The sequence below is a fragment of the Sorex araneus genome, chromosome 1, assembly GCF_027595985.1.
Source record: "Sorex araneus isolate mSorAra2 chromosome 1, mSorAra2.pri, whole genome shotgun sequence".
Lineage (NCBI taxonomy): Eukaryota > Metazoa > Chordata > Mammalia > Eulipotyphla > Soricidae > Sorex > Sorex araneus.
The window spans coordinates 172743771-172770985 of record NC_073302.1 but is presented as its reverse complement, the minus strand read 5'-3'; the positions used below and the strand labels follow the sequence as shown (position 1 = coordinate 172770985).

The 27215-nt window shown below is 45.9% G+C and overlaps 1 protein-coding gene across 4 annotated transcripts in view; it reads right to left on the bottom strand.

Moving 5' to 3' along the window:
* Positions 1-26742, bottom strand: part of CAST (calpastatin) — a 107904-nt gene extending 81162 nt beyond the window's left edge. The window contains exons 1-3 of one of the 4 annotated variants that reach the window (XM_055134848.1): positions 26384-26742; positions 11639-11701; positions 4101-4169 (exon numbers count right to left, since the gene is read on the bottom strand). In XM_055134848.1, coding sequence (XP_054990823.1) covers positions 4101-4169; positions 11639-11701; positions 26384-26458 — 207 coding nt within the window. In that variant the 5' untranslated portion in view covers positions 26459-26742. The remainder of the gene's footprint in view (positions 1-4100; positions 4170-11638; positions 11702-26383) is intronic. The other 3 variants (XM_055134841.1, XM_055134854.1, XM_055134864.1) reach the window with 3 other exon arrangements.
* Positions 26743-27215: the final 473 nt, after the last annotated feature.

The window sequence follows — 27215 nt, the reverse complement described above, 5'->3', positions numbered from 1 at the left end:
TATCTATGTCCCCGAAACACTCCTGAAATCCCAATTCCAGAAGTACCTGACTAAGTGATTCTACTGGAGTACACATGTGTTCATTTGCTCAGAATTCACATAATCTGTAGCTGGCAGCCACTCTGTAACACACAGCTCACACATGAGCTTCAAATGAAATATTTGCTCTAAAGACCTACTCTAAGGTTTTAATAACAAGGATAAAATGACTTGAGTCACAGTATGACTCAAGTTGGATGTGTCCAACTTGAGCCAGAAACCCAGGGCTGACTGTTGCAGCTAATTATATCTGAATGTGTTGGGAGAATATTATCCTTACTATAATAAAAGGCTTCCAAGAACCACCAATGTTATTGTCTCCCAGTTTTTCTAAATGATGCCTGGGAATGATCATTTGGTAAAACTGATACTGAGGCTGAAAAGTAGCTCAGCAGAGCTGCACAAACCTCATGTCAGTGAGCCCCAGAACCACAAACCCACACATTCTCACACACTCACACACTATCATTCTCACACTCACACACACTCTCACACTCTTTCACAAACACACACTCTCACTTTCACAAGCTCTCTCACATTCTCTCATACTCACACACTCTCACTCTCACAAACACACACACACAATCTCATTCACAAAATCTCTGACACTCTCATATACTCAAACTCACACTCTCAAACACTCACACACTCTTACTCTCTCACAAACTCTCACAAACTCTCTCATGTACTCTCATACACTCATATACTCACACTCTCCCACTCTCTCACAAACTCTACTCTCACACACTCACACTCACATACTCTCCAAACACTCTCACACACTCACATACTCACATACTCTTACTCTCTCACACACTCACAGTCTCACTCTCTCACACACTCACACACTTTCACAAACTCTCACACACTCACACTCACAAGCTCTCACATACTCACACACTCACTCTCTCACAAACTCTCACACTTACACTCATCCACACACTCCCACACTCTCATTCACACACGCACATACTCTGACTCATTCATAATACATACACACACTCATTTACATACACTCACATACTTTCACATACTCTCACACTCATTCACACACACTCACACATACATGCGCTCATATATTCTTTCTCACAAACTCAAATGCTCACACTTATGCTCACACATTCACTCACACTCGCACACTCACACAATACTCTTACACAATTTATTAATGATGACACCAAGTTAAAGCCCTTCCAATCTAAACTTAAAAAAAAAAAGCAAAGAAATGTTCCTGTTTTTCTTTACTCTGAAGAGTTAAAGAAATGAAAAGGAAAAGAGTAAGACCCTGAAGAAAGTATTCAAGTTAACACCAGAAGGAAAATAAATCAGGAAATTATAGTGGGAAAGAAGAAGAGCAGGAGAGTGGCTGGAAGCCAAGGAGATGTCACATTTGCCACTAAATACTAAAACGATAAACATGCGGCAAAAACCTCTCGACCTCCAGCTCCAACCCTGCCAGATTCTCAACAGGGTGGGCTTGGGGGCCACAGTCTCTCTAAGCTCTCTTTTCCAAAGGCAGGATGACAGCCGCCGTGGGGGGTGGGGGGGGGAAAGCTAAACAAGCAAACACAAAGGGTCTGAATATGGGGGTTTTGCAGGGTGCAGTCTTCCAAGAGGTGCTTGGGAGCCCCAGGGCCCCTTCTGATGATTCTCAGCAACCAGGTTCAGTTCAAGGGACAAAATTGCAGGGCTGCTTTGGCCCTGTGATGCCAGGGCCACCTCTGTCTCCACAGTGGCTCTCGAGCCTCCAGGGATGCATTGGTGGTGCTCAGGGGACTATGTGGTGTTGGGGATCAAATCTGGGTCAACCACATGCCAGATAAGTGCTTCAACCCTTGTACTATCTCCTACCCCTCACCCCCAGATAAAGAAGGATTCGATTTTTCCATACAGCCACACCCAAGAAGAAATTCAGTGGACATTCACAGTGTGCTCTGAAATTTTAGGGAACAACAATCCTAGTAATATTGCTTTGGAATCTCACTCATTCTGCATCTCATTTTCAGAAGCATCCCAGGCCTAAGTCAAGCTGAGGTACCTTACTGATAATTTTCCACATGCTAAACACCAGGCCTCAAAGGACAGGTGATGGCCCAGTCTCTCTCATTCCCCCCCCCCCCCCCCCCGACTCATGGGACCCTGGAGGCCACGCCCACAAACCACCTCTGGCTGCTACTTAAGCTCCTTAATGGCCATGATCCAGAGACACACAGAAGAATCTCCAAATTAAGCAGCTCACTGCAGAGATTTCTCCAGATCTTAATTATCTAAAGTCTTAAAGTTCCAGGAGTGTACAGCCGCTCTTGCGGCTGCACGACATCCTATGCTATTCATAACAAGCAATGCAAAAGAGAATATGGGGGAGATTGTCTGCCATAGAGTCAGGGCAAAGGATGGGATGGGGGGGATACTGGGGACATTGGTGGTGGAAAATGTGCACTGGTGTTCTGAAACTGAAACAGGAAAGCTTTGTAACTGTATCTCATGGTTATTCAATTAAATTTTTTTTTAAATTTCCATATGCTTGGAAAATTATCTTTAGTTGGACATGTCCAAACAACAGACCGGAGTATTGAGAAGAAAGTCGGAGGTGGGGGGCAGTGGGCGGTGGCAGGGATGCAGCTCCAGGTGGAGTTCAGGTATGGTGTGGGTGAGCCCCGAAGTTCCCAGTCTCTCAGGCCCTCGAACACTGCTGGTTGCAATCCTAGTGGCCTCCAAGCACCTCAAGGAGTGGCTGACTCCCCAGAATAATCACAGCGGAAGTCCATTTTCCCTGCATCCGATAGATGCTAAACTCAGGGCTAAGTGCTCTGTGGACCTGCAGTGAGATGGCGCCCTCCACTGAGTGGGACCCCTCCCCGGGAGCATCAGCTGGACTTGCTAAAACAGTAGAGCTTGGTTTTGTGCTGATACTGTTCCCAAACGTCTTAGCATCTTTCTTCAAAGTTTATAGTCTTGAGGGACCAGAGAGCTAGTAGTACAGGAGTTTAGGGACTTGATTTGCATGCAGTCGATACACTTTCGATCCCTGGCACCATCAGGAATAATCTCTGAGCACAGAGTCAAGAGTAAGCCCTGAGCACTGAATGTGTCACTCCAAAGCAAAGCAAACCGATCAACCAACAAAATCATTCATCGCCTTTCAATTATGCTTAGCCTTTCGCTGACTGCAGGAGTGTTGGAAAGGCTCTAGGACACACACCCAACAAGGAACATCAATTACACGGAAATCACTAAGGAACTAAACTCTGTGCCCATCCAATTCTCAAATGCTGAGCATTGGTTTGGGACTTGGAGGGTATCAGGGCCATTAAAATATTCACTCTTCCCCAAGCAAGTAATACACATGAGAAAATCTATAGGTCTCCAAAGGAGAGTAGCCAGTTTTTCTTTTTTATTAAATTAATTTTTAATTTTTTTTTCTTTTTGGGTCATGCTCAGGGGTTACTCCTGGCTCTGCTTTCAGAAACTACTCCTAGTGGTGCCTGAGGGACCATGTGGGATGCTGGGGATCAAAACTGTGTCAGCTACATGTCAGCCCCTGTACTATCATTGCAGGCCCCAAGTTGCTGGTTTTAAAGGATAAATTGATTGTTTAAAACAGTTGTAGAGCAAGAATGGGTTACGGCATGTTTTCTGATGATCTTAAACAAATTGGAAGACATAAATCTAAAAGGGCTTAACATAATAGTTATCTTATATATTAAAAACTACCAGCTAAAGCTATGACTTCTTATCTTGAAAGGGGATACTTGAGTGGGTCTTATAAGTTGCAAACCTTTGAAGTATTTCCTCACCGAAGAATGCTTTATTAGATGTGGGTGAGCATGCCAAAGACCCTGATCAGATTATTGAAAATGCACATTCCTGTATGTCAGGGCAAAGGAGATGCGGTTTGAGAAGGTTTTCAATTATTTCAATTTTCAATTATTATTTCAATATTAATTATTTCAATTATTTCAATTTTCCAACCATCTTGTCCCCAGAAGTGAAATGACACCAGGCTCTCAGTTCCGAATAGTGACTAGCACCCAGTATTTTCACGAACAGAAATGACTTACCCTGGGGCCCGGGGCGGCGCCAGCATGGGATCTGGAGGGCTGACTGCTTCCAAAACTTGTTGCTTTTTTCTTGAAAACAGAAAAGATCAGTTTTAGTGAGGGAGAACAGCTTCACAATGTGGCCGAGTAAATATTTTTGCATCATTTCAAATATCTTCTCAAGTTATAAGCATATTAATGAACTAGGTGCAAACATGAACCTGATTCTAAATTATTCATACCTTTGCCCAAACTACATAAATGTTGAAAAGGAAAACCATGTTGATAAACTCCCAACGGCTAATTATTCAATATTGAAGAAGAGCAGAATTCAGTGTCTTCCAGAAACACCACCACCCCTGGGCGGTTGTGCCTCCTACAGTGCTAAGGCACATTAGCACAACTGGGTGTCGCCAGTGCACATCAAGGATGTGAAACCAATGCTCCTATCCATAAAAGGGTCAAGGAGATGAACAGACACTTCCCCCACGAGGCCATCCAGATGGCAAACAGCATACAAATAAGTGCTCGCCACTACTCATGATTAAGGAAATGCTAATCAAAAGAACAATGAGAGCGGGAAAGGAGTGAAGCACAAGGAAGCTCCCCAGTGCAATAACCAGCACTGGCCGCAGGTGTAGACAGATGGAAAACCACTGTTATTTATTTACTGCCTTGGCAGAGCTGCCATTCCTTACACTGATACCATAAGAGAGTCTGCAAGTAGAAGAATGAGGGGAGATTGGCTTTTGGGTGGGAGGGGAGAGAAGTCGGGGGCCACACCCTGTGGTGGTCAGGGCTCACTCCCGACTTTGTGCTCAGGGATCACTCCTGGAGAGGTTTGAGGAACCATATGTGGTGCTAGCTCAAACTTGGGTCAGTCGCATGCAAGGCAAGTGCCTGACGTCCACTGCAATCTTTTGGCCTCAAATGGCTTTTTAGATCCCTGCCCCATAAATAAATATTTCCAGTGAAATTGTGCCAGCTGCATCTGTCTCTGCACAAAGCTAAGCAGAGTCTCTGCAACCCTGTAACTCTTCTTCAGATGGCCTTGTTGACAAGTATCTCCTTTCCACCAGAGCGTGGCCCACACTCCCAGCAGAGCCTTATGAAAGTAAAGGTGCAGGCCCTCTGGCTTACATGGTCCATAACACACTCAGGCAGGTCACAGGATTTCTGAGCACACAAATGCACTTTCTTTTTTTAAAAAAAAAACTTTCAAAAAAATTTTTTTGAAGTAAACAGATTTTATTTAGAGGCTTTTGAGGATAGGAGGAAGGGATAAGAAAGAGAAAAAAAGTAAGAGTAACGCATTCAAGAGAGAACGCAGGCTTCTCCAAGGGTGAAGAAAGCCCCTACACATAACCGAGCTTTAGACACAAAAGTATGAAAGCATGAAAGTACACATCTCAAAAGGGGAGATGCGGGCGACACATGTGCTTGGGTGACACATGTGCTCAGCCACGTGGGCGCAAGCAGCACATGGGCTCAGGCAGCATATGCACAAAAAAACTTTTTAATTGAATCACTGTGATATAGACTCTAACAAGCACAACTTTCTCATTAAATAAATATCAAAATCCTCAAGGGTTAGGCCACTGGGATACTCAAATACTTGTCCAAGACATTTTTGAAGACCTGTTTACTATACTATTTCTAAGAACTGCAAGACATTGTTCGATTGTCCCTAGAAGCAAGATAAATATGTACCCTCCGAAGAATAGAGATTACAACTCTTGAAACTACCAAAACTTAATCAGATTTCATAAATATTGGAAGACTACCAGTCAGTATAATATTCAGTATAATATTGATTTTAGGCAAAAAAATTCAGGCAGAAAGACTGAAGAGTCTATTTGTGCTCTGAATGCAAAAGTGGAATTAATTAATCATTTGAACAATCTTAAATTTACAGATTTTTAGACTACTCTGGTTTTTATGGTTCTGAAGTTACTATTTTTTTTCCCGTTTCATACTTCTTACATACAGATGCATCTGAAAATCACTGTACAAGTAGGTTGATCAGAGTGAATTAATTGAACTGATTCCAATCAATGCATTTTTAAACCCATGGTCTCTTACACTTTATGAGATGTAATACTATTCAGTAAAAACACTCTCATCAGAAATATGTTTTGACAAATTTTTTAACAAACCAACTCTATTATTTAACCATCATCCTGTAAAATGGAAAGAAGTATGATGTTTGCACATGAAAATACATGCTTATTGGTAAATGGTATCTAGAAAAAGACTACCTGTCAAAAAGATAGACAGATTGCCCAATCCTGGCAATTTTAACACTCTTACTCTTATGCACAAATGTTTCTTTACGCCATGATTGCAAGTAGTCTGCAAATCAGCGAGGATTGCTTCTATTAACAGAAGTGTAAGAGAGTACACTCACTAAGGCAGAACAGAAAGGGGCCCTGCCAAGCATAATAAGCCCTAATGAACAAGTCTTGTCGTTGACACACACTATGACATAGAAGTTTCACCTATCAGATGAAGCATCCCAGACACAAAAACCTTCATAACATACCGCATATACATTTCTGAGTTTGCTTTGTTTCTGATCATTTGTTGTCTGCACATCACTGCTGGTGGAAGTCCTTGGCGTGAGTTTTGTATCTGCAAGGACTGCATTTGACTAGGAGTCAGGAGACCTCTGCTCCTCATGTCTCACTCTCTGTCATGACTTAGTTTCCCTCCATGACCCCAACCCCATCGACAAAGAGCAAAGGGTTGTCCCTAGAAATTTTACTCTTTTGACTCAGGGCAACTGGAAAGGTATGGTCTTTAACTCGAAACCAAGCCCCATGTGTGTTTTAAAACACACATGCACATAACCTAACACACTATTCAGGAGGTAAAGCCACAATGCATTGTCTCTGCTGAGACAAGAAATACTTCATTCCATCTTTCTTTTGAACACTGGGCCACAGCATCCTTCCCACCACTGGAGGTCTCCTGCACTATCCAATTTGTAGCTGTGTGACCTCATGTTGTCACATCTGATACAAATTTCAACAAGCTTTTGTCTTTGTAGCTTGTAGTAAGAACCCTCATTAGCTTTTAAATATAGTACTTTAAAATGTAGTCAATCAGCTTTCTATTCTATTTTTATGAGTGAGTAAAAGCAATACATAGTTCCAGATTTTACAGAATGTTGTGTTTTTTTAAAAAATAAGCAGAAAATGTGACTAAAAGGCTATACCACAGAAGCAATTTTTATCCTAAGGACTAGGTGAAACCAAAAGTGAGGAATGACTTTGAGATCATTTTAGCTTTTGATTTCCTATAAGAGGAATGTTTTCTTCAAAAATGCATTTGCTAATTTCACATTTCAGAGTAATACATTTCTGGAATGTACTAAAGACTAAAAAAGTTCTATTCCTTGAATCCCAATTAGAACACTCAGGAATTGGAGGCTTGAACCCAGGAATGACAATTAATAATAACACTTTTATGTTTATTCTTATTAATGTGAAACTATCACATATTCATAATTGTATAGATACTGACACTGGTAACTGTGTGGTGAGTGTGAGTATATCAGTGTGTGTGCACATGGAGATGTGTCTGAGTGTATATGTGTGTATGTGTATATAAGTGTGTATGTGTGCATAAGTATGTGTGTGAGTGTGTGTATGTGTTCATAAATACGTGTGTGAGCATGTGTGAGTGTGTCTGGACACACTTAGGTGCTCAGAAGCGACTGCTACCCCGTGGGGCCTGGGAATGGGTCCAGGGAATGAGACGAGACGTGCACACCAGCCCTTGAGCTAGCTCCCTGGCTTGAGTTTTAGTAACTGTTGAAGGATCATACTAAAATATAGGCATAAAGAAAATTTAGAAGCACATATTACCTTTGTGATTAAAAGAGATGGATATTACTAAGAAAAAAAATGAGGAACAAATTTTAAAATGTTGGTATCATTCAATACATTATCCATACATTTTAGACAGAAGAAAAGTCAATACTGGAGAAAGGAAAGCCACCAGTGAAAAACTAAACGTATCTCAGGGCTGGAAAGAATACAGGGTAGGGCAACTGCCCTGCAGGTGGGCTGATTCAGATTCAATCCCCGGCATGCCCTATGGCACCTAAGCACCACTATGAGTAATTCCTGAGTGCAGAGCCAGGAAGAAAGAAAGAAGAAAGAAAGGAAGGGAGGGAGGATGTAAGGAGGAAGGAAGGGGGAATAAAGATAGAAGGTGGGCAAACATCTTTTACTTTAAGGCACAATTTTCTAGTCTATTTATATATTTTATATTTATATTATTGTTTATTAACTTTTGAGGAGTTGGGACATACCTAGTGATACTCAGTGGTTACTCTGGCTCTGCAGTCAGGAATTACTCCTGGCAGGCTTGGGAGACCATATGGGATGCCAGGGATCGTACCCTGGGTCACCAAATACCCTACCCACTGTAGTATCACTCTGGCCCCTCTTTATTAATTTTTAATTTATTAAAATTGGATTGTGAGATTATGCCCATCCTGTGCTTCCCACCTCTCAGAACTATGCTGAAGCATGTTGTTGATGTGCCCACACTCCCTTACTGGGGCCTCATGCGTCCGTGAGGCACTTTAAATAGACGTGATTGCAGGTTTGAAAGGCCGTCTGCATCCAGCTTTATTTTAAGATTTTGAGGTTAAATGTTTCCACTTTTCTTTTTCCTGTATTTCATCATTTTATCTTGGATTAGTTAGTCCATGCAACTTGGGTCCAAAAATTCCCCAATATCTGAGCAGGACTTAACCAAGCTGTAGTAACTAGTATAAAGAAAAACATTCTCATTGACGTTTCCTCGAATACATCCTCAAATTAAGACATTGCTAGTGCAATATGGCCAGTGACATTTTAGTGGTGAGAGTCTACTAGACATGTAGGATTTGTTAGTTGTGGAGGAGTCATTTGCTTAAAAAAGGAAAACTTGATGGCAGAGTGGAGAGCTCTGAAACTTACAGCTGCACTTAATTCCAGATATTTCACAAGTGACAAAATGACAGTGGCTCTTATCTAACCCAAATCAAATATTCTCTTGGTTATTCCACCCTCTTCTGTAACCTTTATCCTGCACCTCCAGATAAAATCCAACAGGAAAAAGTGCCAAGAAGTACCACAGAGCACAAAAACCAAATGTTCAGACTGAATTTGTCTCAGTACCTGCTTAAATTCTCGGGAGCCAAACTAGAATATTTGTTTTTATGGGGGGATAATGCAAACTGGAGGCAGGAGCCAGTTTGAAAACGTCTCGTCAAAGCCAAGAAAAAGCTTCTTAATCTCACTTTACCTTCAACAGCGACAGAGACCAGGAAATATTTGGGAGAAGGAGTCCATTGGGGAGTGCCTTCTCTGCTAACACCAGGAGGAAGAGAAGATCAGAGTAGGCCTGGCGTGGAACAAGAGCAGACATGTGGCTCCAGAACTATAAACACGAAGACCACAGTGGTACCTGATGCAAAGTGCTTTCCTTGAATCTTCTCTGTAGCCACAGCATCTTATCAGTGACTTATTTTCACATGACACAAAGCATGAGAGACTCTCTGCAGACATCCTATGGGCTCAATTTATACAGCCATCCACGCACTGCCTGCCCACCCTAGCAGCTAGGTGCGGGCAGAACAGGGAGATAATGAACACCCTGCTATCTCAGTCTACAGGGATCTCTCCACCACAGGGGCAGCGCCTAGCCTCGGTCCTCCTTGGCCTGTGCTGGCTGGGACGGGGCAGAACTGAGAAACAGCCAGTCTCTGGCACAGACACGGGAGTTGGAAGTCTGTATTTCTCAGCAGGGTTATGAAACAGCATTGGAATTTCTTGAAATTGGAATTGCTGAAAGAGAAGAAAATTCCATCTTCCTTCTCTTCAGGTGGAAGTTCAGCCTTCCCACAGCAGATGGATCGTACAGCCTCTTTCTGATGACGAGGAAAGCTGCATTTCTCCTGGGCTCTACCGGGAACAGCCCCTCAGCAGTCTTCCCAAGGCCTTCATAGAAAGGTTCCTTATAATGCAGACTCTAGAGCTGTTTCAGGTAGAAACCTAATGTAGAGAGCGCTGTTCTACAATCCCTACACTGGAGAAATAACATTAGAACTCCAAGTATTTTGACCCAACATAAAGGGTTAGAGGATAAGAATGATGCTCTAATGATGAGCCTGCTATCCTCTTGACCACTACTGTAAATTATTTCTTTTGGAGGGAAAATAACTTAATATTGATTAATATTAACAGAATCACATCCAAAAATATTATTCCTGATTTGGAGAGCAAAGAAGCATGATTGTTTTCAAAAAGAGAAATTATTTACTAGGTAGTAGGGTTGAGTCAGGGAGTGAATGGTAATATATAAATTTACATTTAGTGGGTATGAAATTAGCACAAATCTGCTTAGTAAGGTGTGACCTCAAGGGACCAGGGATACAGGTGACAGAGAACACACATATGTGCAAGACCCCGAGTTGGTCCCTAGGACTATATGGATCCACAGCACTGCCAAGATACCTCTATTAAAAAATCCATGAATGAACATAAAACACGAACTCAATTTCAGTCCCACAGGCGCTGGTAGAGGGGAGAAGGGTGAAAAGCGGAAGCGTAAACTGAGTGCAATTCAGAGCTGGCTCTAGCCACACAGGTCTCCATGCATATTGATATTTCTTACACGTTTTCTAAATTTTCACCTGCCTTTCAGGACCTGGCTATTTTATGGGCTGGAAATGACACAAGCTCCCAGAACTGAGGCAGCAAACACATCTGCTGAGACTCTTAACGTGGAAGGCAGCTAAAGGAGGGCAAGGCCAGCCTGACAAGGTCCCGTGGCTGTCCAGGATGAATTGGCCCTGTTTCTGCCTACGCAGTGGGGCATGGTGCAGTGACAGGAGAAATGCACAAGGCAAAGGACCCCCAGCTCAGGGGGTGAGAGCTTCACAGGCCGGCCACAGACAGAAGGCCCAGGCTCCAGCCCAGCACCGCCTGGTCCCCTGAGTACTAGGGAGCATGACCCCTAAGCACCAAGCATGGAACAGCCCTTGAATGCCAGCAGGTGTGGCCAACACATACAAAACGAAAGAAAGCAAACTCAAGTGCCAGTGGGGAGACTCCATCCTACCAGTATTTCCACAGAGCCCACCCAAGTAAAAACCATTCTCATTCCCTGTCCTTTATATTTCTGGACTCAAATGACTAGTTAAGCCAGGCTATCTCTGCCCCCACACAAAACCATTTCCTTTTCTGCTTTCTCTTGGTTTCCCCCTTTAAATCTACCACACCGGAGATTGATTTTCAAATAGAAACTGTTTCCAAACCTTCCTCTTCCAGGAACACTTTGTTTTCTTTAGTTTTCAATGATTTTCATGTAACTGGAATTCAATCACAGTTAAATGTCAGCAGGCCAATGTTTCAGCAGGCCCTCTTTGTGCTGCTCTCCTTACTTGAAGTTCCAAGTCAGAGTTCATAATTTGAACGTGAGCCAGAATCCACTGTTTAAAGCAAAAAAAAAAGAGAGAGAGAGAGAGAGCGAGAAAAGAAACTCTGTTTTTTTAAATTTACCTCATCAGTGCTTTTCTTCTCTCCTGGTTTGGAAGACAATCCATTGTTTTTTTCATTGACATGCTAGAAAATATTTTAAAAAGAGAAAAGGCAGTGTTAATAGAAGGAGGTGATAGAGATGGTGTCCTGTCACTTAATCCCGAGGGCAAATGCTTAGACTTGAAGCACCATGTCCTATAATCTTCCTGCTGAGAATGTGATGGTGCCACGATTCCAGGGACCCTGCAGACCTTCATTAGGGGATAGTGAATCAGACAGTTGGTACGGCAATCCCAAGCCGGCATCTCAGCTCCCACTAAATGTGGGTGTAACTGAAGCCCCAGTTGCCTTCGTGGGAGGCAGCTGGTCTGAGTGGATGCGGGAGGTCTAAGGCTGTGCTGAGCCCAGAGGTGCAGGGAGGCCTCAGGGCAGCACAAATCTGGGCAGGACACAGCTTTGCCAGGCCATGAGCGTCCCTAGGGTCCCCTAGGCCTCCCAGGGAACATTCACCAATGCCTAAACATTGACCAGCTCCGGTGTCTCCACAAGCAGACAGCAAGGAGCAAGGCAGGCGGGAAGCTTTAGCTCATCCTGGCTTTCAGAATCGAATCCAGAAACAATCTCATCCATTTGTTCTCTTAGGGATAATGTGAGGGCCTTTATGTGCCACATAAAGCTTTCAGTGGCTTCGGGGCTCATTTATTTTGAAAATACGGTAACATGAGTCAAGAACTTTATTGAATTTGCTAAAGAAATTAAAAATTAGTGTATGTTACTGAAAAGAGGGGCACAAAGAGTCCTTTCACTTCAGACACACTGTGGGCTATGCACAACAACGGGAACCGGGAGTCTAAGTCTCAGATCCCAGGAAGTTCACTTCTGGGACTGAGGCGCTGACGGGGGTTTGGTACAGGCACCACACGATCCCCTGGGCATCATAGGTGAGACTTGAGGCCACAGCACTGCCAGGGTGGCCCCGTGACCCCAGCCCCACAGGGCCTGAGATGCTCCACATACTCCAGACCTTGCATCCAACTGCCAGCTGGGCTGAATTACTTGCAGCGGCCAAGAACTGCCTGCAGGGGCCCTGGGGGCTCCTGAGCATGTAGGGGATGTCCCCAATGCACAGAGGAGAAGGTTCATCCTGAGTCCACCCTGTGTACCTTCAGCAAAGCCAAACTACAGAGTCCCATTCCCTCCCCTCGGGCAGCATCACAGCCTGGATTGAGGTGGGTGAGACCATGGGAACGAGAAAGAACGACAGTAACAGTGACCATGAGTTCCCTAGTATTTGCGTACATTCTTCCTCCTCCCCTCCCCGATTTTATTTTATTAAAGCACAGTGAATTACAAAGTTATTCATAGTTGAGTTTTTGGCATACAAGCTTCCATGCCCAATCCTGCCACCAGTGTAAGCGTCCCTCCACCCATGTTCCCAGGATCCCTCCCCTACCGCCCACCCTAGTCCCGGTGCCATCTTGACAGACAGCTCTTAAATTTCTTTATTAAGGTTTGTGCCTCATGATTTCAGTGTTGTTGACTCTGGTTTGGCTATTTAGCTCTACGTTCCTTACCAACATACCTCGATCCTTTGGCCCTAACCTGTTGCTTCTCATCTATCCCTTCTCCTCTTCCCTGTCACTGTTTCCTTCCTTCTCCTTCCTATACTCTGGGGCCAATGGTGATCAATGCCTCCACCTGCTATGTACAATCTTATTTGATACCCAGTTATGGCTCATGGTTTTTACATCTGGACTCCTAAGGGGCCTGGAGGGAGAGCACAGCGCTCAGTGCGGTCATGAGTTCAAATTCCGGGTCCCACATGCATCGAACATGGTCCTGGCATCTGTGACCCTATGCGCAGGTGTGTGCAGATACCACAAAAGACAGCACCACAGCTTCAGAGACATGACAGGCACTCCCAGCAGGGTGCAAGCCCTCAAGCAGAGCCACCCCATTGCACCGCATATCCAGCTGAGACCTCCACAGAGAAGCATGAGCACTGGCGAGCATGCGTGCAGCCACGCCCATGAGGCCACAGAGCACCACAGCCTGCCACCAGGCAGGCATCGGATTTCATCACGTCTTTGTCCCAAATTTCATGCCAAATTTTTCTGTTGTTAAAAATAGGTGTGGTCACTATGTGGAGGTTTTTCTAAGGTTAGAAGCCAGTTTGGGGACTGAAAAAGAAATAAAAGCACAGTCACCTGATGATGGCCATGGAGATGAGTGATGGAAGCTGTGATGAAGATGAGTGAGCTGCTACAGTGTCACTCAGGCCTCCCACACCAACAGCACAGGAAAGCAGGAGGGAGAGGGACGCTGGTCAGGGAAGGAGAACGGAGAGCAGGAAGTCTCTGGAGAGCCTTTCACACAGGGGTTGGCCACCCACTGGGAAGATTTTATAGGCAGGCTTTCTGGCTTGAATGCTGTGGTCACTAGTCATGCATGACAAGGTCCAAGATAATAGTCCCTTAGCATAAAGGGAGGATGGAGGCAGCTACCTCTTCAGTGGGGAGGTAGATTTGTGGTCAGGAGCACAGTCTTTGCATGCAGAAGGTTAGAACTCTCATACTGCATGTCCCATGCACCAGCCAGGTGCAGCCTAGAGCCCCAAGCACCAGTCAGGTGCAGCTTAGCACCCTCAGCCCCGGCTAGGTGCAGCCTAGAGCCTCAGCTCCATCCAGGTGCAGCCTAAAGCCCCCAGTCCCAGCCAGCTGCAGCCTACAGCCCTCAATCCTGGCCAGGTGAAGCCTAGAGCCTCCAGTCCTGGCCAGGTGCAGTCTAGAGCCCTCAGTCTCGGCCAGGTGCAGCCTAGATCCCTCAGTCCTGGCCAGGTACAACCTAGAGCCCTCAGCCCCTGCCAGGTGTAACCTAGAGCTCTCAGCCCCTGCCAGGTGTAACCTAGAGGCCCCAAGCACCACATGGCCAAGTAGCTTCATAGCCTCAACCTGAGCCCTGAACTTCGGGTCAGTCTGTCCGTGGATGACCTGAAGTGGCTCACTGGTCACTGGCACTGCTTGGGTTCGCACCAAAACAAAAGGTTCCAGAAATATCAGATTTGTGGCCAAAATCTCTCCTTAAACAATCTTTGCACAAAAAACCAGGAAACAATGAAGAGGGATTTCCAGAAAAGACCCTCAGGAGTGAAGGCAGGAAGAGTGGCAACGCAGCAGCCTCCAGGCGAGGCAGAATCCGCAGCACACGCTGTCCTGGAAGGCCCCGCCAAAGGTCTACTCGCGCACAAGGAGAGTAACCAGCTGCGAGTAATTAATGGATCTTAAGAACAAGGAATGATCTAAGGCCCACGCATGCACTAGTGCTCGGCACTTCAGGGCAGTTTTAGAATCCCCAGTGTGCAGAGTCCCAAAGCCAGAGGAGGGCCGCCGAGGCCGGCAGGTCTGTAATGATTGGGCTTCCCAGCACCTCTCCATCCAGAGCCGGTCCACTCAGCGTCGGAGTTTCCTACTCACTGACTATCTCGGCTCTGTATAGTTTTCAGACCAGACACGGGTAATAATAGCACACCCACGACAGGCGGAGCATGCTGCTCTGGGGGCCTCATTTGCTTGTCGGGAGGTATCATTATTCCATTTCCTAAGTGGAGAAACAGAGCCACTGGCTCCCAGACAGGTCCCACGCTTCTTCCTGTGGATACTGACATCTATATGAGGTTTATTCCCACAGAGTGGGGGCAGACAGCTCTTTCTCCCTTAAGATCCAGGCAAACAGAGCGAGGGAGATGAATGAAGGGTAGACACGTGCTTTTCATGTGGCAGTCCTAGATGGCAGTCTCCAGATACTGCTGGGTGCTGAGAAAAAAGGAAGCGGAGGGGGAGAGAGAGTATAAGAGACAGACAGACAGAGACAGAGACAGAGACATAGAATAGAGAGACTGGGAGATAGAAAGAGAAAGTGACGAAGAGGGAAAGAGAAAAGAAGTAGACAGAACCCCTCCTTTTGTTTTTTGGGGCCACACCCAGCAATGCTCAGGGCTCAATCTCAGCACAGTGCTCGGGAGACCATGCAGGCTCAAGTGTGCAAAGCATTTACTTCAGTCTTTTGAGCCATCTCCCAGGCCTAGTTAATTTCCTTTGAACATTTTTAACAGTTATTTCAAAATTTCACTCCTTGATTAGCCAACAGCATCATCTACTTGCTCGCTGAAACAGGGAGCGAGCTCAGTGGAGAAGCACATGTGTCCCATCTGCGACTCCAACTTAGACTCCAGTACCACAATCCCCAGTCCCAGGACCACCAGTTATGGCCTAAATTAGCACTAATTCTACACAAATTAGCAAGTAAAAATAAATCTCTCGATCCCTCCTTCAATGTCATGAAGGCTCAAATAATAACTTGGGAGTTAGATGCATAATGGGTATTTTTCAAAATTCTGGGTCAAAATACAACTTTAACTTTTAAATATTATGTTTCAGGAGAATTCTTGTTTTGTGATTTCAAAATAAACTCTGTTCTCAGTAGAAAGTTTTGTTACAATACACAAAAGTATAATTACCTACATAAAAAACACAAAATCATCTGACATTTTTGGGTAGCATTATAGGTAATATTTGTTCAGTTTCTGGGATCTTTTTGTTGAATTTTTACTACAAATTTGTTGAAGGAGTAGGACAATGAATGTTGATATTCTTACCACTTAAGAGTCAATAATTAGGGGCTGGAGCAATAGCACAGCAGGTAGGGCGTTTGCCTTGCATGTGGCCAACCCGGGTTGGAATCCCAGCATCCCATATGGTCCCCCGAGTACCGCCAGGAATAATTCCTGAGTGCATGAGCCAGGAGTGACCCCTGTGCATCGCCGGGTGTGACCCAAAAACAGCAACAATAAAAAAAAGAGTCAATAATTATAACTTTTCCTTGTGTTTTTCCATAGTTAGGATAGCTGGGCCTAGTTATTACAGATATAAAAGCATAGTAACTATATTTGTGCATATATACCATATTAGAAAATAAATGACAGATATCCTGAAATTCTACCCCTAAATATTTCACCAAGCATCTCCTTACACTAAAGACTTTTCCCCATGGAACTTTAATAGTACCACGACACTAGCAGAATTTATAAGCAGTCCCTAATGCCATCCAGTCCTCAGTAACTGACAACTTTATAACTGGGCTATCTCCCTGACCATATCTTGGGCAAATTTTCACTGGGATTCATAGGAGCCTAAGCTGCCAAAGACTGGAACTGCACAGAGAGCTAAGATGATGGGCAGAGATGAGACACGCCAGGGGAGCTGGGAGCAGAGAAAGGAACAGAGAAAGGACATTTCTGTCCTCTGACCAAGTGGAGTAACTTCCCAAACAACTGCCACCCGTGCATCACCATGTGTGGGACCGTAACTGCTGTTCTGCACCCCAACTCCAGGAGACAGCATTTATCTGCTTCAAGTCTGCAGCCATAGTACATCCCTAAACCAGTCTGTGAGGAAACTGATAGCAGGAGTTCAGGACTTGCAGCAGGAGTGCCAGCTCCCCTGCACAGTTCAGGCATGGCTTTGGGGCATAGGGGCAACCTCTCTTCTGCTCCCCGCTCCACCCTGACACTTACACTGGATGGAATCAAACCAAACCCATGTTTACTCCAAAAGAAGAAACAAGACAGAAGGAAGCTAGGCTTCTGCAAAGTCAAGGCCTGCTGGCAAAGAGGAGAAAATGCTGATGTGCTTCTGCAATGCCTTTGCTCTATTAAAAATGAATGAAGGTATGAATAAGTGATAGTGTTTCTTGGAGGAGTGGAGAGAGAAAAACACTATAAATTAGAGGAGACTGGCACCTCCCTGCAGAGACATAAGAAAGAGAGGGAATTATATGGTTTCGTGAGGGAATTGCATGGTTTGGAAATCATGGTGAATGATTTCCAAATAGAAGTGTTGTGCTGTTGTTTGTTTCTTTTTAAAACAATAGTAAAGTTGATTTCAAGACAAGTTGAGCAACTTCCCTCTGACTTGAAGACAGGGCCAGGGGATGGATGCTGGCAAGGACACCAAGAGTGGCAGCTCAGTCACTGAAGCCCAGAAAAAAGCATATTGGGGCTGCCCCAGCCCCGGGAAAATCCAGAAGGCTTTGTCTCCAGGCGCCTGAGGATCCCAGGACCACAGCTATCTGCAGGCCTCATCAGGGCACTCAGCGCCCAGTTCACACTAGCATAGGGTTTGTATTCAGGTGCACTTGGCCACGGGTGGAGCTCCAGGACCTCCACAGACCTCCAAGATACAGCTAGGACCGAAAACCCTGAGGCGTGCCCATGAGCATCACCAAAGGAAGTTTGAAGCATCCCAGAGTGAGTACCCACATGCCCTTCTCTGATTTCTCCAGGGAAAAGGCAATGAGGAGACTCAGTGCCCTGAGCCACTCTAGTGACTGTGAACTAACTCCAAGCCTGTCCCGCGGGAAGGCCCTAGTATCCCTCCTGTAAGCACGGAGGGCCTGCACGCCTGCCTGCTGAGCTCTCCACCGTTGCCTGTTTGCCTGCCGACTCGACAGTAAACTCTACTGCTCGCATTCCCAGCTGAGTGGAAGCCCTGTAGCGAAGGATTCTCAGGTTAAAGATTCCATTTTCCCCAAGAAGCGCCTGTGCTCTGGCCAGGTCTGTAAGCTGGATAAAAGTGGCAGCAGCTTTCTCAAAAGCTTTCTCAAAAAGGTCTCAAAGGGTGACCTTTTGAGAGACCCTCAAACTGCAGTCTCCGAGAGACCCTCCGAGAGCTCTGCCTGCATAAGCCTAAAGCAGAGGAGTTTTGAAGCCAGGCGTCTAGCAGGTGGGCAGTTGGTTTGACTTTCCAGCATCTCATCCAGACCTGAACTGTCCACTGTCGGGGTGTGCTTGTCTGACCCTGACCCCAGGACTGCCTGGCACTGGGTCAGGCCAGTCGAGAACCCACTGGAGACTGGAGGTGTCAGGTGGGAACCAGACCAGGAAGGCCCTCCCCTGCGTGGTCCTTCCACCTGAGGAATGGCAGCAGCTCCTGCAAGATCTAATCTGTCCATCACTGCCATCCTCACTGAGTCCCCTAGAACCCTCCATAACCTGCGTCTCCAACTCCCTGCATTCCATCCCAAGCAAACTTATACAGGACCGAAAGGGCAAGGAGTTGAGAGGTCATGAGACCCAGTACTAATCAATTCTGCCTATTTTCTTCTTGTCCTCTGCAGCTATGGCTCCTACCCCTCTGGTCGGCCTCAGAGGAAACCAGCTGAAGCCCATGTGCCTTGCTATTTGAGCCCATTCCCCTTCTTTTATGCTGGCATCAATCTGACTGTGCCAAACCACAAGATGGGAAAATGAATGAGAAGCAGAGATTTAAATATTTCATTTTCTACTATAAAAATAAGAGCAGAGAATTTAAATTTTAATTTTTTCCCAAAGATGAAAGTAATCAGGCCTATTTGAGAAGTGATTGTTTATTTTTGAGTTGGTTGTGTCACTGTGAATTACACTAGATTCACATCTCTGTATGGAATCCAAGGGTGTAAAGAATTTGTTTTCCAAACAATCGACATCAATTTGGTCACAAAGATGACAAATATACAATTCCTATGCTTAGAAATACTTTGGAAGGGTATACATGTGTGTAAGTGTCTGTATGTGTGTGTGTTGAGTATATATGACTGTGTGAGTGTGTCTGTCTTTGAGTACTTGAGAGGGTACGTGAGAAGGTGTGTGAGTGTGTGTGTGTGAGGTGAAGATTTCCATAGAGCCTCTTGTGTTACAATATTGATAATCACTAAACACAAATGATGAAGAAAATGTACCTCCCTAGCATCATTCAAAGGCAATATCCTCTTCTTTTTTCTTTATTTTAATACCAAAAATGCAAAACTTGTGGTTTATGTTTTAAAAATTGGTGATTATGGGGGGGCCGGAGCGATAGCACAGCGGGTAGGGCGTTTGCCTTGCACGTGGCCGACCCGGGTTCGATCCCCGGCATCCCATATGGTCCCCCAAGCACCGCCAGGAGTAGTTCCTGAGTGCAAAGCCAGGAGTAACCCCTGAGCATCGCTGGGTGTGACCCAAAAAGAAAAAAAAAAAAAAAAAAGAAAAATTGGTGATTATGGGGCTGGAGAGATGGTACAACGGCAGAGTGCTTTCTTGTATGCTGTCAACCTGGGTCCAATTCCCCAGCATCCCTAATGGTCTCCCGAGCACCACCAACAGTGACCTGAATGCAGAGCCAGAGAAAAGCGCTGAGCACTGCTGGATACGGCCCAAACAAACAAACCACAAAACCCTAAAAATCAGTGAATGTCCATTATGTATGAGGTGTGGAGAGTATGGTTAATAGAACATGAAAAGCCTGACTTTCCATAATGGCGTCACTCTGTTTCTCTATAAACACGTGCATTCATACTAGAAAATCCAGCATCGCCCTCCTGGGGACGTCCCTGTAAGGGATGTTAGTGAGGGGTGGACGGATCAGCTCTTTCCTAAGCCTTTGCTCCTCCCACGCCCATGCACGCCCACTCTTCACGAGTGCTCGTTCCGCAGATAACCTGCGGCGGCGCTGCTGAGCAAAGGTCTTTTGTCTGACCCAGCCTCCCTGCCAGCTTATGGATTCAGATCCACCTGCAGTGAGGAATTTCTTAATTTTATCTAAGTCAATCAAGGCACCACGATAGCTTCGAGTTATGCTGCTGCTTTTGTAGCAGTCACTCTAATGTGCCTGTGGTTTTCTCTAGCAGAAAGGCCAGAAAAGACCAGGTACGGTCGTTGCACATTTTTTCCTCTCCCAGCACTGAGCCTGGCACACACAGGTGAAAAAGCCACTGTGAGCTTCTTTACTTTTTACCAATTTGTTTTTGTGCTCTGCCTTGTCTACAATCAAAAATGAATCCCATACACTTCTCAGTAACTAACCTAAGCCCTCTTTCTCTTCCTGCCCACCCTTCTCTTCTCTTACCTGTTGGTTGGAGTGAGTTTTTATTATTTGCATTTTTCTTACTGAAAAACACTAATTTAATGGGTTTTGTCTCCCCTCCTCTGTGGAAAGTTTTAGAACTTTCTGGGTAAGATTTTATGAGAAGGAAATAAGACAACTTTCCTTTAAGACAACATTTTCTAGAGCAAAGCAATAAAATCATGTAGGATTTTTGTCCTGACACATCTCAAAGGATTCAGGAATATGGTGGAGTTAGAGGCAACAAGAATCCACCTCTCCACTGACAAGAACATTTCTGATGCAACTATTTTAGAATTCTGGTGTCTGCAGAAGCCTCACAGGCTGCATGTTAGGGAGCAGAAGGTAAATTTGGGTTCATCAGTCTAACTCAGCTGCTGACACAGCCACAACCACCTGTTGTCCAAGCCCCTCTACTGTGCATGAAGCAGAGGTTTCCAGCAGCCAACCAGAGATCAGTGCTGGGGGCCAGGGGGAGGAAGGACCCTTGCCTCAAGCACAGCTGAACCAGCTTCTAGGGGTCAGGGTGGGCACAAGGACCCTGCCCTACAAACACTGAGGATTCGATTCTGGTCACTGGTTACTGCTCTGATTATGAACACACAAAGAAATGTGTGAACACTGTCAGAGGCCCCTCAATCTCCAGATACAATGACTCTCAAAGGGATCTAAAGCCGTTTTTATCCACCTTTTTACACCTCCAAGTTGGCCCCTGTCCTTCCCAGGGGTCCATGAACTGGCCCTGAGCGCCTTGGCAGGATTGGTGGTTGAAACCAGTGATTAGAAGAACTGGCACTTTCCATCCCTCACTTCATACTTATCTTTTTATCATTTTTGGGAGATAGACATTAGAAGACTGGAGGAATTTAGAATTATAAAGTGCCCATAGAGCCGGAGAGATAGTACAGAAGGTAGGGGACTTGCTTATATGCTGGGTTCAATTCCCACCACCCCATATGATTCCCAGGGCCTTATCAGGAGTGATTCCTGAGCACAGAGCCAGGAGTAAGCCCTGATAAGTGCTTGTGTGTCCACAAAATAAAACAAAACAAAATCTTCATGATTGCACAGGGAAAGACTTCGTTCAGAAAAGACAAAGACCTCAAATTCTGCAGGGAGACAGTTCAACCGCCACCACTAAAACCAAATGAAGACATCAAACTTTAGGGGTGGAGGAAGAATCTAAAATTCAAAGTAACTACAAATAGCCAGTTTCACCAGCAAATCATAAAGCACATAAATAAACATCATGTGTGGTCCAAAAGAGAAAAAACATTATACAAAAACTGTCCCCCAGAAGACCAGGTGGTAGAGCTACTAAACTGTTCTAAAGACACTGGAAGAAGGTATGAAGATAGAGAAGAAAATGTGCAAACAAAATGGAACGATAAATAACATAGGAAAATAACTTTTTGTTTGTTTTGTATGGAAAATTATGTATATAAATTGTATATATGTAAATTAAGTGGGGCGGTATTGTCTAATGAACATAGTATTTCAGTTTTGCAAGACAAAACCTTCTGGTCATGTTCATACTGACATGTAAAAGAATGTACTGAATTTCACTGATCTTAAAGGGGCAAAGGTGATATATTTTATTTATTTATTTACTTATGCCAGGGAATCAAACCCAGGGTCTCACTCATGCCAGTCAAGTGCTTTATTGCTTAACTACAACCTCATCCAATGGCAAATTTCATTAGGTGTATGTTACAAAAATTTCTAAAAACTCAAGGAAATAACAAATTAAATGTCATCTTTATAGAACAGTAACATTTTCCAAGATTTCCACAGCCCTCACATAACTAACCCATCCATCAATTCACCCTGAAATCTCAAATGACTGTTTGCTGTGTTTGGCCCAACAATGGACATTGTCCATTAAGAAGCATTTTTTAGACTCTAATTAGCTTTCTGGATGTGTCAACAGTGATGAGAAGAACAGTGTCACCAAATGCTACTCTAAACCAAACCAGAAACTCCCAACCAAGACAGCAAGGTTGAGTGTGACTTCCAGATGGAAGACTATGATTTGCTTGCTCCTGTACATCTCAGCAGCCAAGACAAAATCCTACCAGTTTTGTCAGGGATACTGACAAAACCTAGGCTGTTCCTAGGCTGGCCACAATGACAAGGTGTCCAAATGATCGGAGCTCCTTGATCACACTGCCGTGGGGCCTGTAGGTCTAATTAAACTGAGAAACACCCTTAATTATCATGGTCTGATAGAGTCCACGGTGACTCAGGAGTATGATCACTGCCGTAAACTAAATTTACTCTCCTTCATACTTCATCTTTAAGATGCTTATAACATGTTTTTCAAACTTAGCTTTAGGGTTTTTTTTCTCCCTTATCAAATTCTACAGACGATGAGATCAGTGAGGTCAATGATATTGAAGGTATTCAAAGTAGAAAGTTATGTATGGTAATATTTCGTTGATTTGGCTTTTTATGTGGCACTCAAACATAAAATAGATCTCTCTTTCAAACGTGTAGTACTCAAAAATGAAATCTGATTAGAAAATTCTGAAGTTAGGTCTATGGTTAGTCAACAACCCTGATTTCTCCCGCAGGTGAGATGGTGCACCTGGAGGCTAATACAGCGCCTGGTACACACAAGGTGCTTTGTAACTCTACAGATAACTCTGAAGTTATTTTTTCTCACTATTTAAAAGATCCTACTAAAGAAAGCATGATTATAGGCTTTACCAGAAAGTGGCATATGAGAGAAAAAAAAATAGAAAATGATTCCATGGAGCTTTAAGGGAATTTCTGGATGAACTTTTGTATATATGTGCATTGTGTTATAGAAAATTGCCCATGACTTTTATTTGGTTTACAAAATAATCTGTGATTACCCTTTCACAGCCAGCAATCAAAGACAGGGAGCCACAGTGATAATACAGGGGTAGGGTGCTTGCCTTGCATTCAGCCAACATGGGTTTGATCCCTAGCACTCTATTTGGTCTTCCGAGCTCCACAGGAAAGATCTTTGAGCACAGAGCTAAGAGTAGATCCTGAGCACCTCCAGGTGTGACCTCAAATATTAAAAAAGGGCTAGGAACCCACGTGTAGAGTTATACTGTCCAATATCATAGGCCAAGATCATTGTGCTATTAAGCACTTGAAATGTGGCAAGAATAAACTAAGTGTGAATATAAAACATACATGAAAAATAAAATGTAAAAGGTCTCAGCCCTTATATTTTGGAACTATGTTTGGGATATAGTTAAGTAAAATATATTGCTGGCAACACTGTCACTTGCTTCCTTTATCTTTTGCTGATGTGAAAATTCCACTAAAAAATTAAAATTCTATATGTGGCTCAGACTATATTTCTATTGTATATCTCTCATTTGCAAAACGTTGAACAGTGATCATGATATGTATGTTGCTGATTATAGGACATTTTATAGTAGCAAATGATTTTTATCATAGCCCCCAATTCAATTCCACCAGAAATTTTTGGCACGACAGAGTTAAAAGCAGAGTTTTAAACCATTTTCATCCAATTATTACAGCATAACTTCCTTTAGAGAGTCATGAGTTTGGAATAAGTCTAAGGCCAACTCTGTACCACTGCCATCCATATCTACAGGTGATTCATGGGATCTTTCTTGATAAGAGTCTTAGATCAATAATGACTCAAAGCAAACTTTTGCTTATAATACATCAATAGCTACATTTCAAAAGTGTAGAAAAGGCAAACATTTATAGCAAAATATTTCCAGGAAAACTGGAATTCCTAATCACATTCTAGACTCTAATTCAATTTCACCAAACTTTATGGGGTTCCTTTTTTTTTTTTCTGTTTCTCAGATATAAAAGCAGAGTTCAAGGGTTGGCTTATTGTCTTGTAGAACAAAGGGGGTTGGAGAGATATTACTAATTTTGCTGTCTTGAGCACAGCGAAATAGGTTCCATCCTTGGAAACACATAAGGTACCCTGCACCCCGCCAGAAGTGATAGATACCTAAGCACAGAGTTGGGGATAAGCGACCAACGCCAGTGTGATCCCAAAACAAAAGAAAATAGAAACAACTCTGACTTCTCCATGGTGCTCCTGGAAGCTAGTACTGTGTCTGGTACACAGCAGATGCTAGTAAGTGGTCATTGATGAGTGAGTTTTTGATTCGATATACAAGATTTCTCTCTATAGAGAATCTTATTTGAACACCCTGGCTTTCCCAGTAATGCACAGGGAAAGAGGTGCACGTAACACTTTTTAATTTGCACCACAAAGTAAACTTTTGGGTATTTTTGGGAAAGCAATCGGATGTTAAATTATGCTTCCTGGTTGCAAAGGACCACAGGTGCCAGCTTGCCTGTATAGCAAGTCTAATTGGTTGGACGAACAATCAGTGAGCTAAATAAAGTAGGTCACCTTTGTCTTTCACTGAACAAAATATGGGGCATCTCTCCACCTTCCTCTCCGTCTTTCCTCGAGGGGTCAGGACTCGTTTGCTCTCACCCCGTGGGTTTTTACTTTGCGTTGGGGAATACATGCCCAACACTGCTCTAGAAAGTTTTCCACACTGGATCTCGCTCTTTCCAAGCAGCTCCTCCAGGAACCCGCGTGCAGAGGCAGAATTTCTCCAGCCACACTGCAGCTCCGCTCAACTGTGAGCAAGACCCCAGCGAGCCACACGCCCAGACGCGTTCGCACATACCTCGGCGAGGCGTCTCCGCCTCTCCCCAGCCTAAGCCAGAGGTCCGCGTGGAGGTCGCGCCGGCCCTGCCCCTGCCCAACTAAAGTCCGGCAACGCCTATCTGCACGCTCAGGAGGCAGAGCAAACATTCCCTCCCGGTCTTCCCAGGTGCGATCGCGCCTATTTACCGTCTTGTACCACCAGCTCGCGAAAGCCATGGCAACTGCCGATGTGCTCTGGAGTCGTACGGCCGGGGACCCTGCGACAACAAGGTACGCGGTGCGAAAGGCGCGGGGCTTGCAGGAAGCCAGCCCTGAACTGCCAGGCACTGCGCGGGGTGGCGTCTAGCCGCTGCCGGAGGGGCGGACACCGGGGCGGGGACAGCGCAGTCCCGCCCGCCCACTGGTTCCGCCCCCGGCTTGCTCCAACCCTCTGGCCGCTCCTTACAGCTGCCAGGAGCGGGCCTTCGGGGGCGGGGACAGGGCAGACCGCCCCGCGACGAGGGAGGACCGGCTGAGGAAGAGTTCGCGCCGAAGGCCACGCCCCATTCTGGCCCCGCCTTCAGGCCCCGCCCCGCGATGAGGAAGGGCTCGCTGAGGAAGAGTTTACTTCGGGAGGCCTGGACCTTCCCTCGTGGCCCCGCCCCCAAGGTCCACCCTGCGATGGTGACTGACTGGTTGAGGAAGAGCTTAGTCCGGGAGGCCCCGCCCCTCACCCTAGGCCCCTTCCCCCAAGCTCCGCCCTGCGACGAGGGAGGGCCGGCTAAGGATGAGTTTACTCCGGGAGGCCACGCCCCTCCCCCCGTATCCCCTTCCCCCGAGCTCCGCCCCGCGACGAGGGAGGGCCGGCTGAGGATGAGTTTACTCCGGGAGGCCCCGCCCCTCCGCCGTGGCCCCGCCCCTCCCCGTGGCCCCGCCTTCTGACCACGCCCGCGTCAACGGGGCGGGGCAAATTCTTAGCTCGGCGGCCACACCCTGCGACCCCGCCTTTACATCGAACACGGGGTCCCACCGTCCACCCGAGCGTCCCACCCGCTGTGGGGGTCCCGAGGACTTTTGCCCCCTCTCAGCCTTCTTTCGCCCCCGGCCCACCAACCTTCCCGACTCGCCTCGCCCAGCCCGCTGGACGCAGGCACCTGCCGGACCGCGGCGCCCACTAGCTGGGAGCCCGGGACCCGGGAGCGCGACCCCCACCCAACTCACCTGCGGGCCGCTACGGGCTGCGGCAGCTCGCGGGGGCCGCGGGGAGGCAGCGGGCTTGGAACCCAGCTGAGACATGGCGCGGCAGGGACCGGAGGGCGGAGGATGCCCCGTGAGGCAGCTTTTCCGGGCGGGGGCCACTCGCCCGCCGGGTCCTCCCCTTCCTGCCGCCCGCGGTCCCGGGCTCTGCTCTGCACCCGAGCCCCCCCCTGCTATCCCATCTCGGGGCCACCCATACACACTCCACCCGAAGTGTCGCGCCGCCCGGAGCCCTGGGTCGTCTCTGCACACCCCACCCAAGGTGTCAAGCAGAGCGAGCCCCGGTGCTCGGGATCCTTCCGTGAAGGGGTGGAGGGAGAGCGCACCCCCGAAATGAGAATTCTGCAACCTAGCGTTGCTGGCGCAGGAGTCACTCATGGACACGTGGCCCCAGCCTGATATGCAAACAGCCAAGTCTCACGCGTGCTTGGCTGTGTCCTCTGCAGAGAGTCTGGGAGAGGCGTATTTGGAAGTGGGATCAGATCCCGTGCAGGGATAACCGCTCATGCTCCCTGCTAGGCAGCTGTTGTTTTCCAGCATGCATTCCTCCAGCATTCCTCTAGTCTTTGGCCCTCCTAAAAACAGCACTTTTCCAGGCTAGGGGTGGAAATGGCTTGTAGCAGTCAGGACCAGACAACCTTGCCGCCTACGGTGATTAGAGCCAACAGAAAATAACACTGTGACTAAGCCTGGCACTCTGGACTGGCATGGCAGCGCTCAGCAGAACAGCTGCAGTGAGAAAGACTGGATTAGAGGCAAAAATGAGAGGTGCTCAGGGTGACTGGCAGCATGGAAT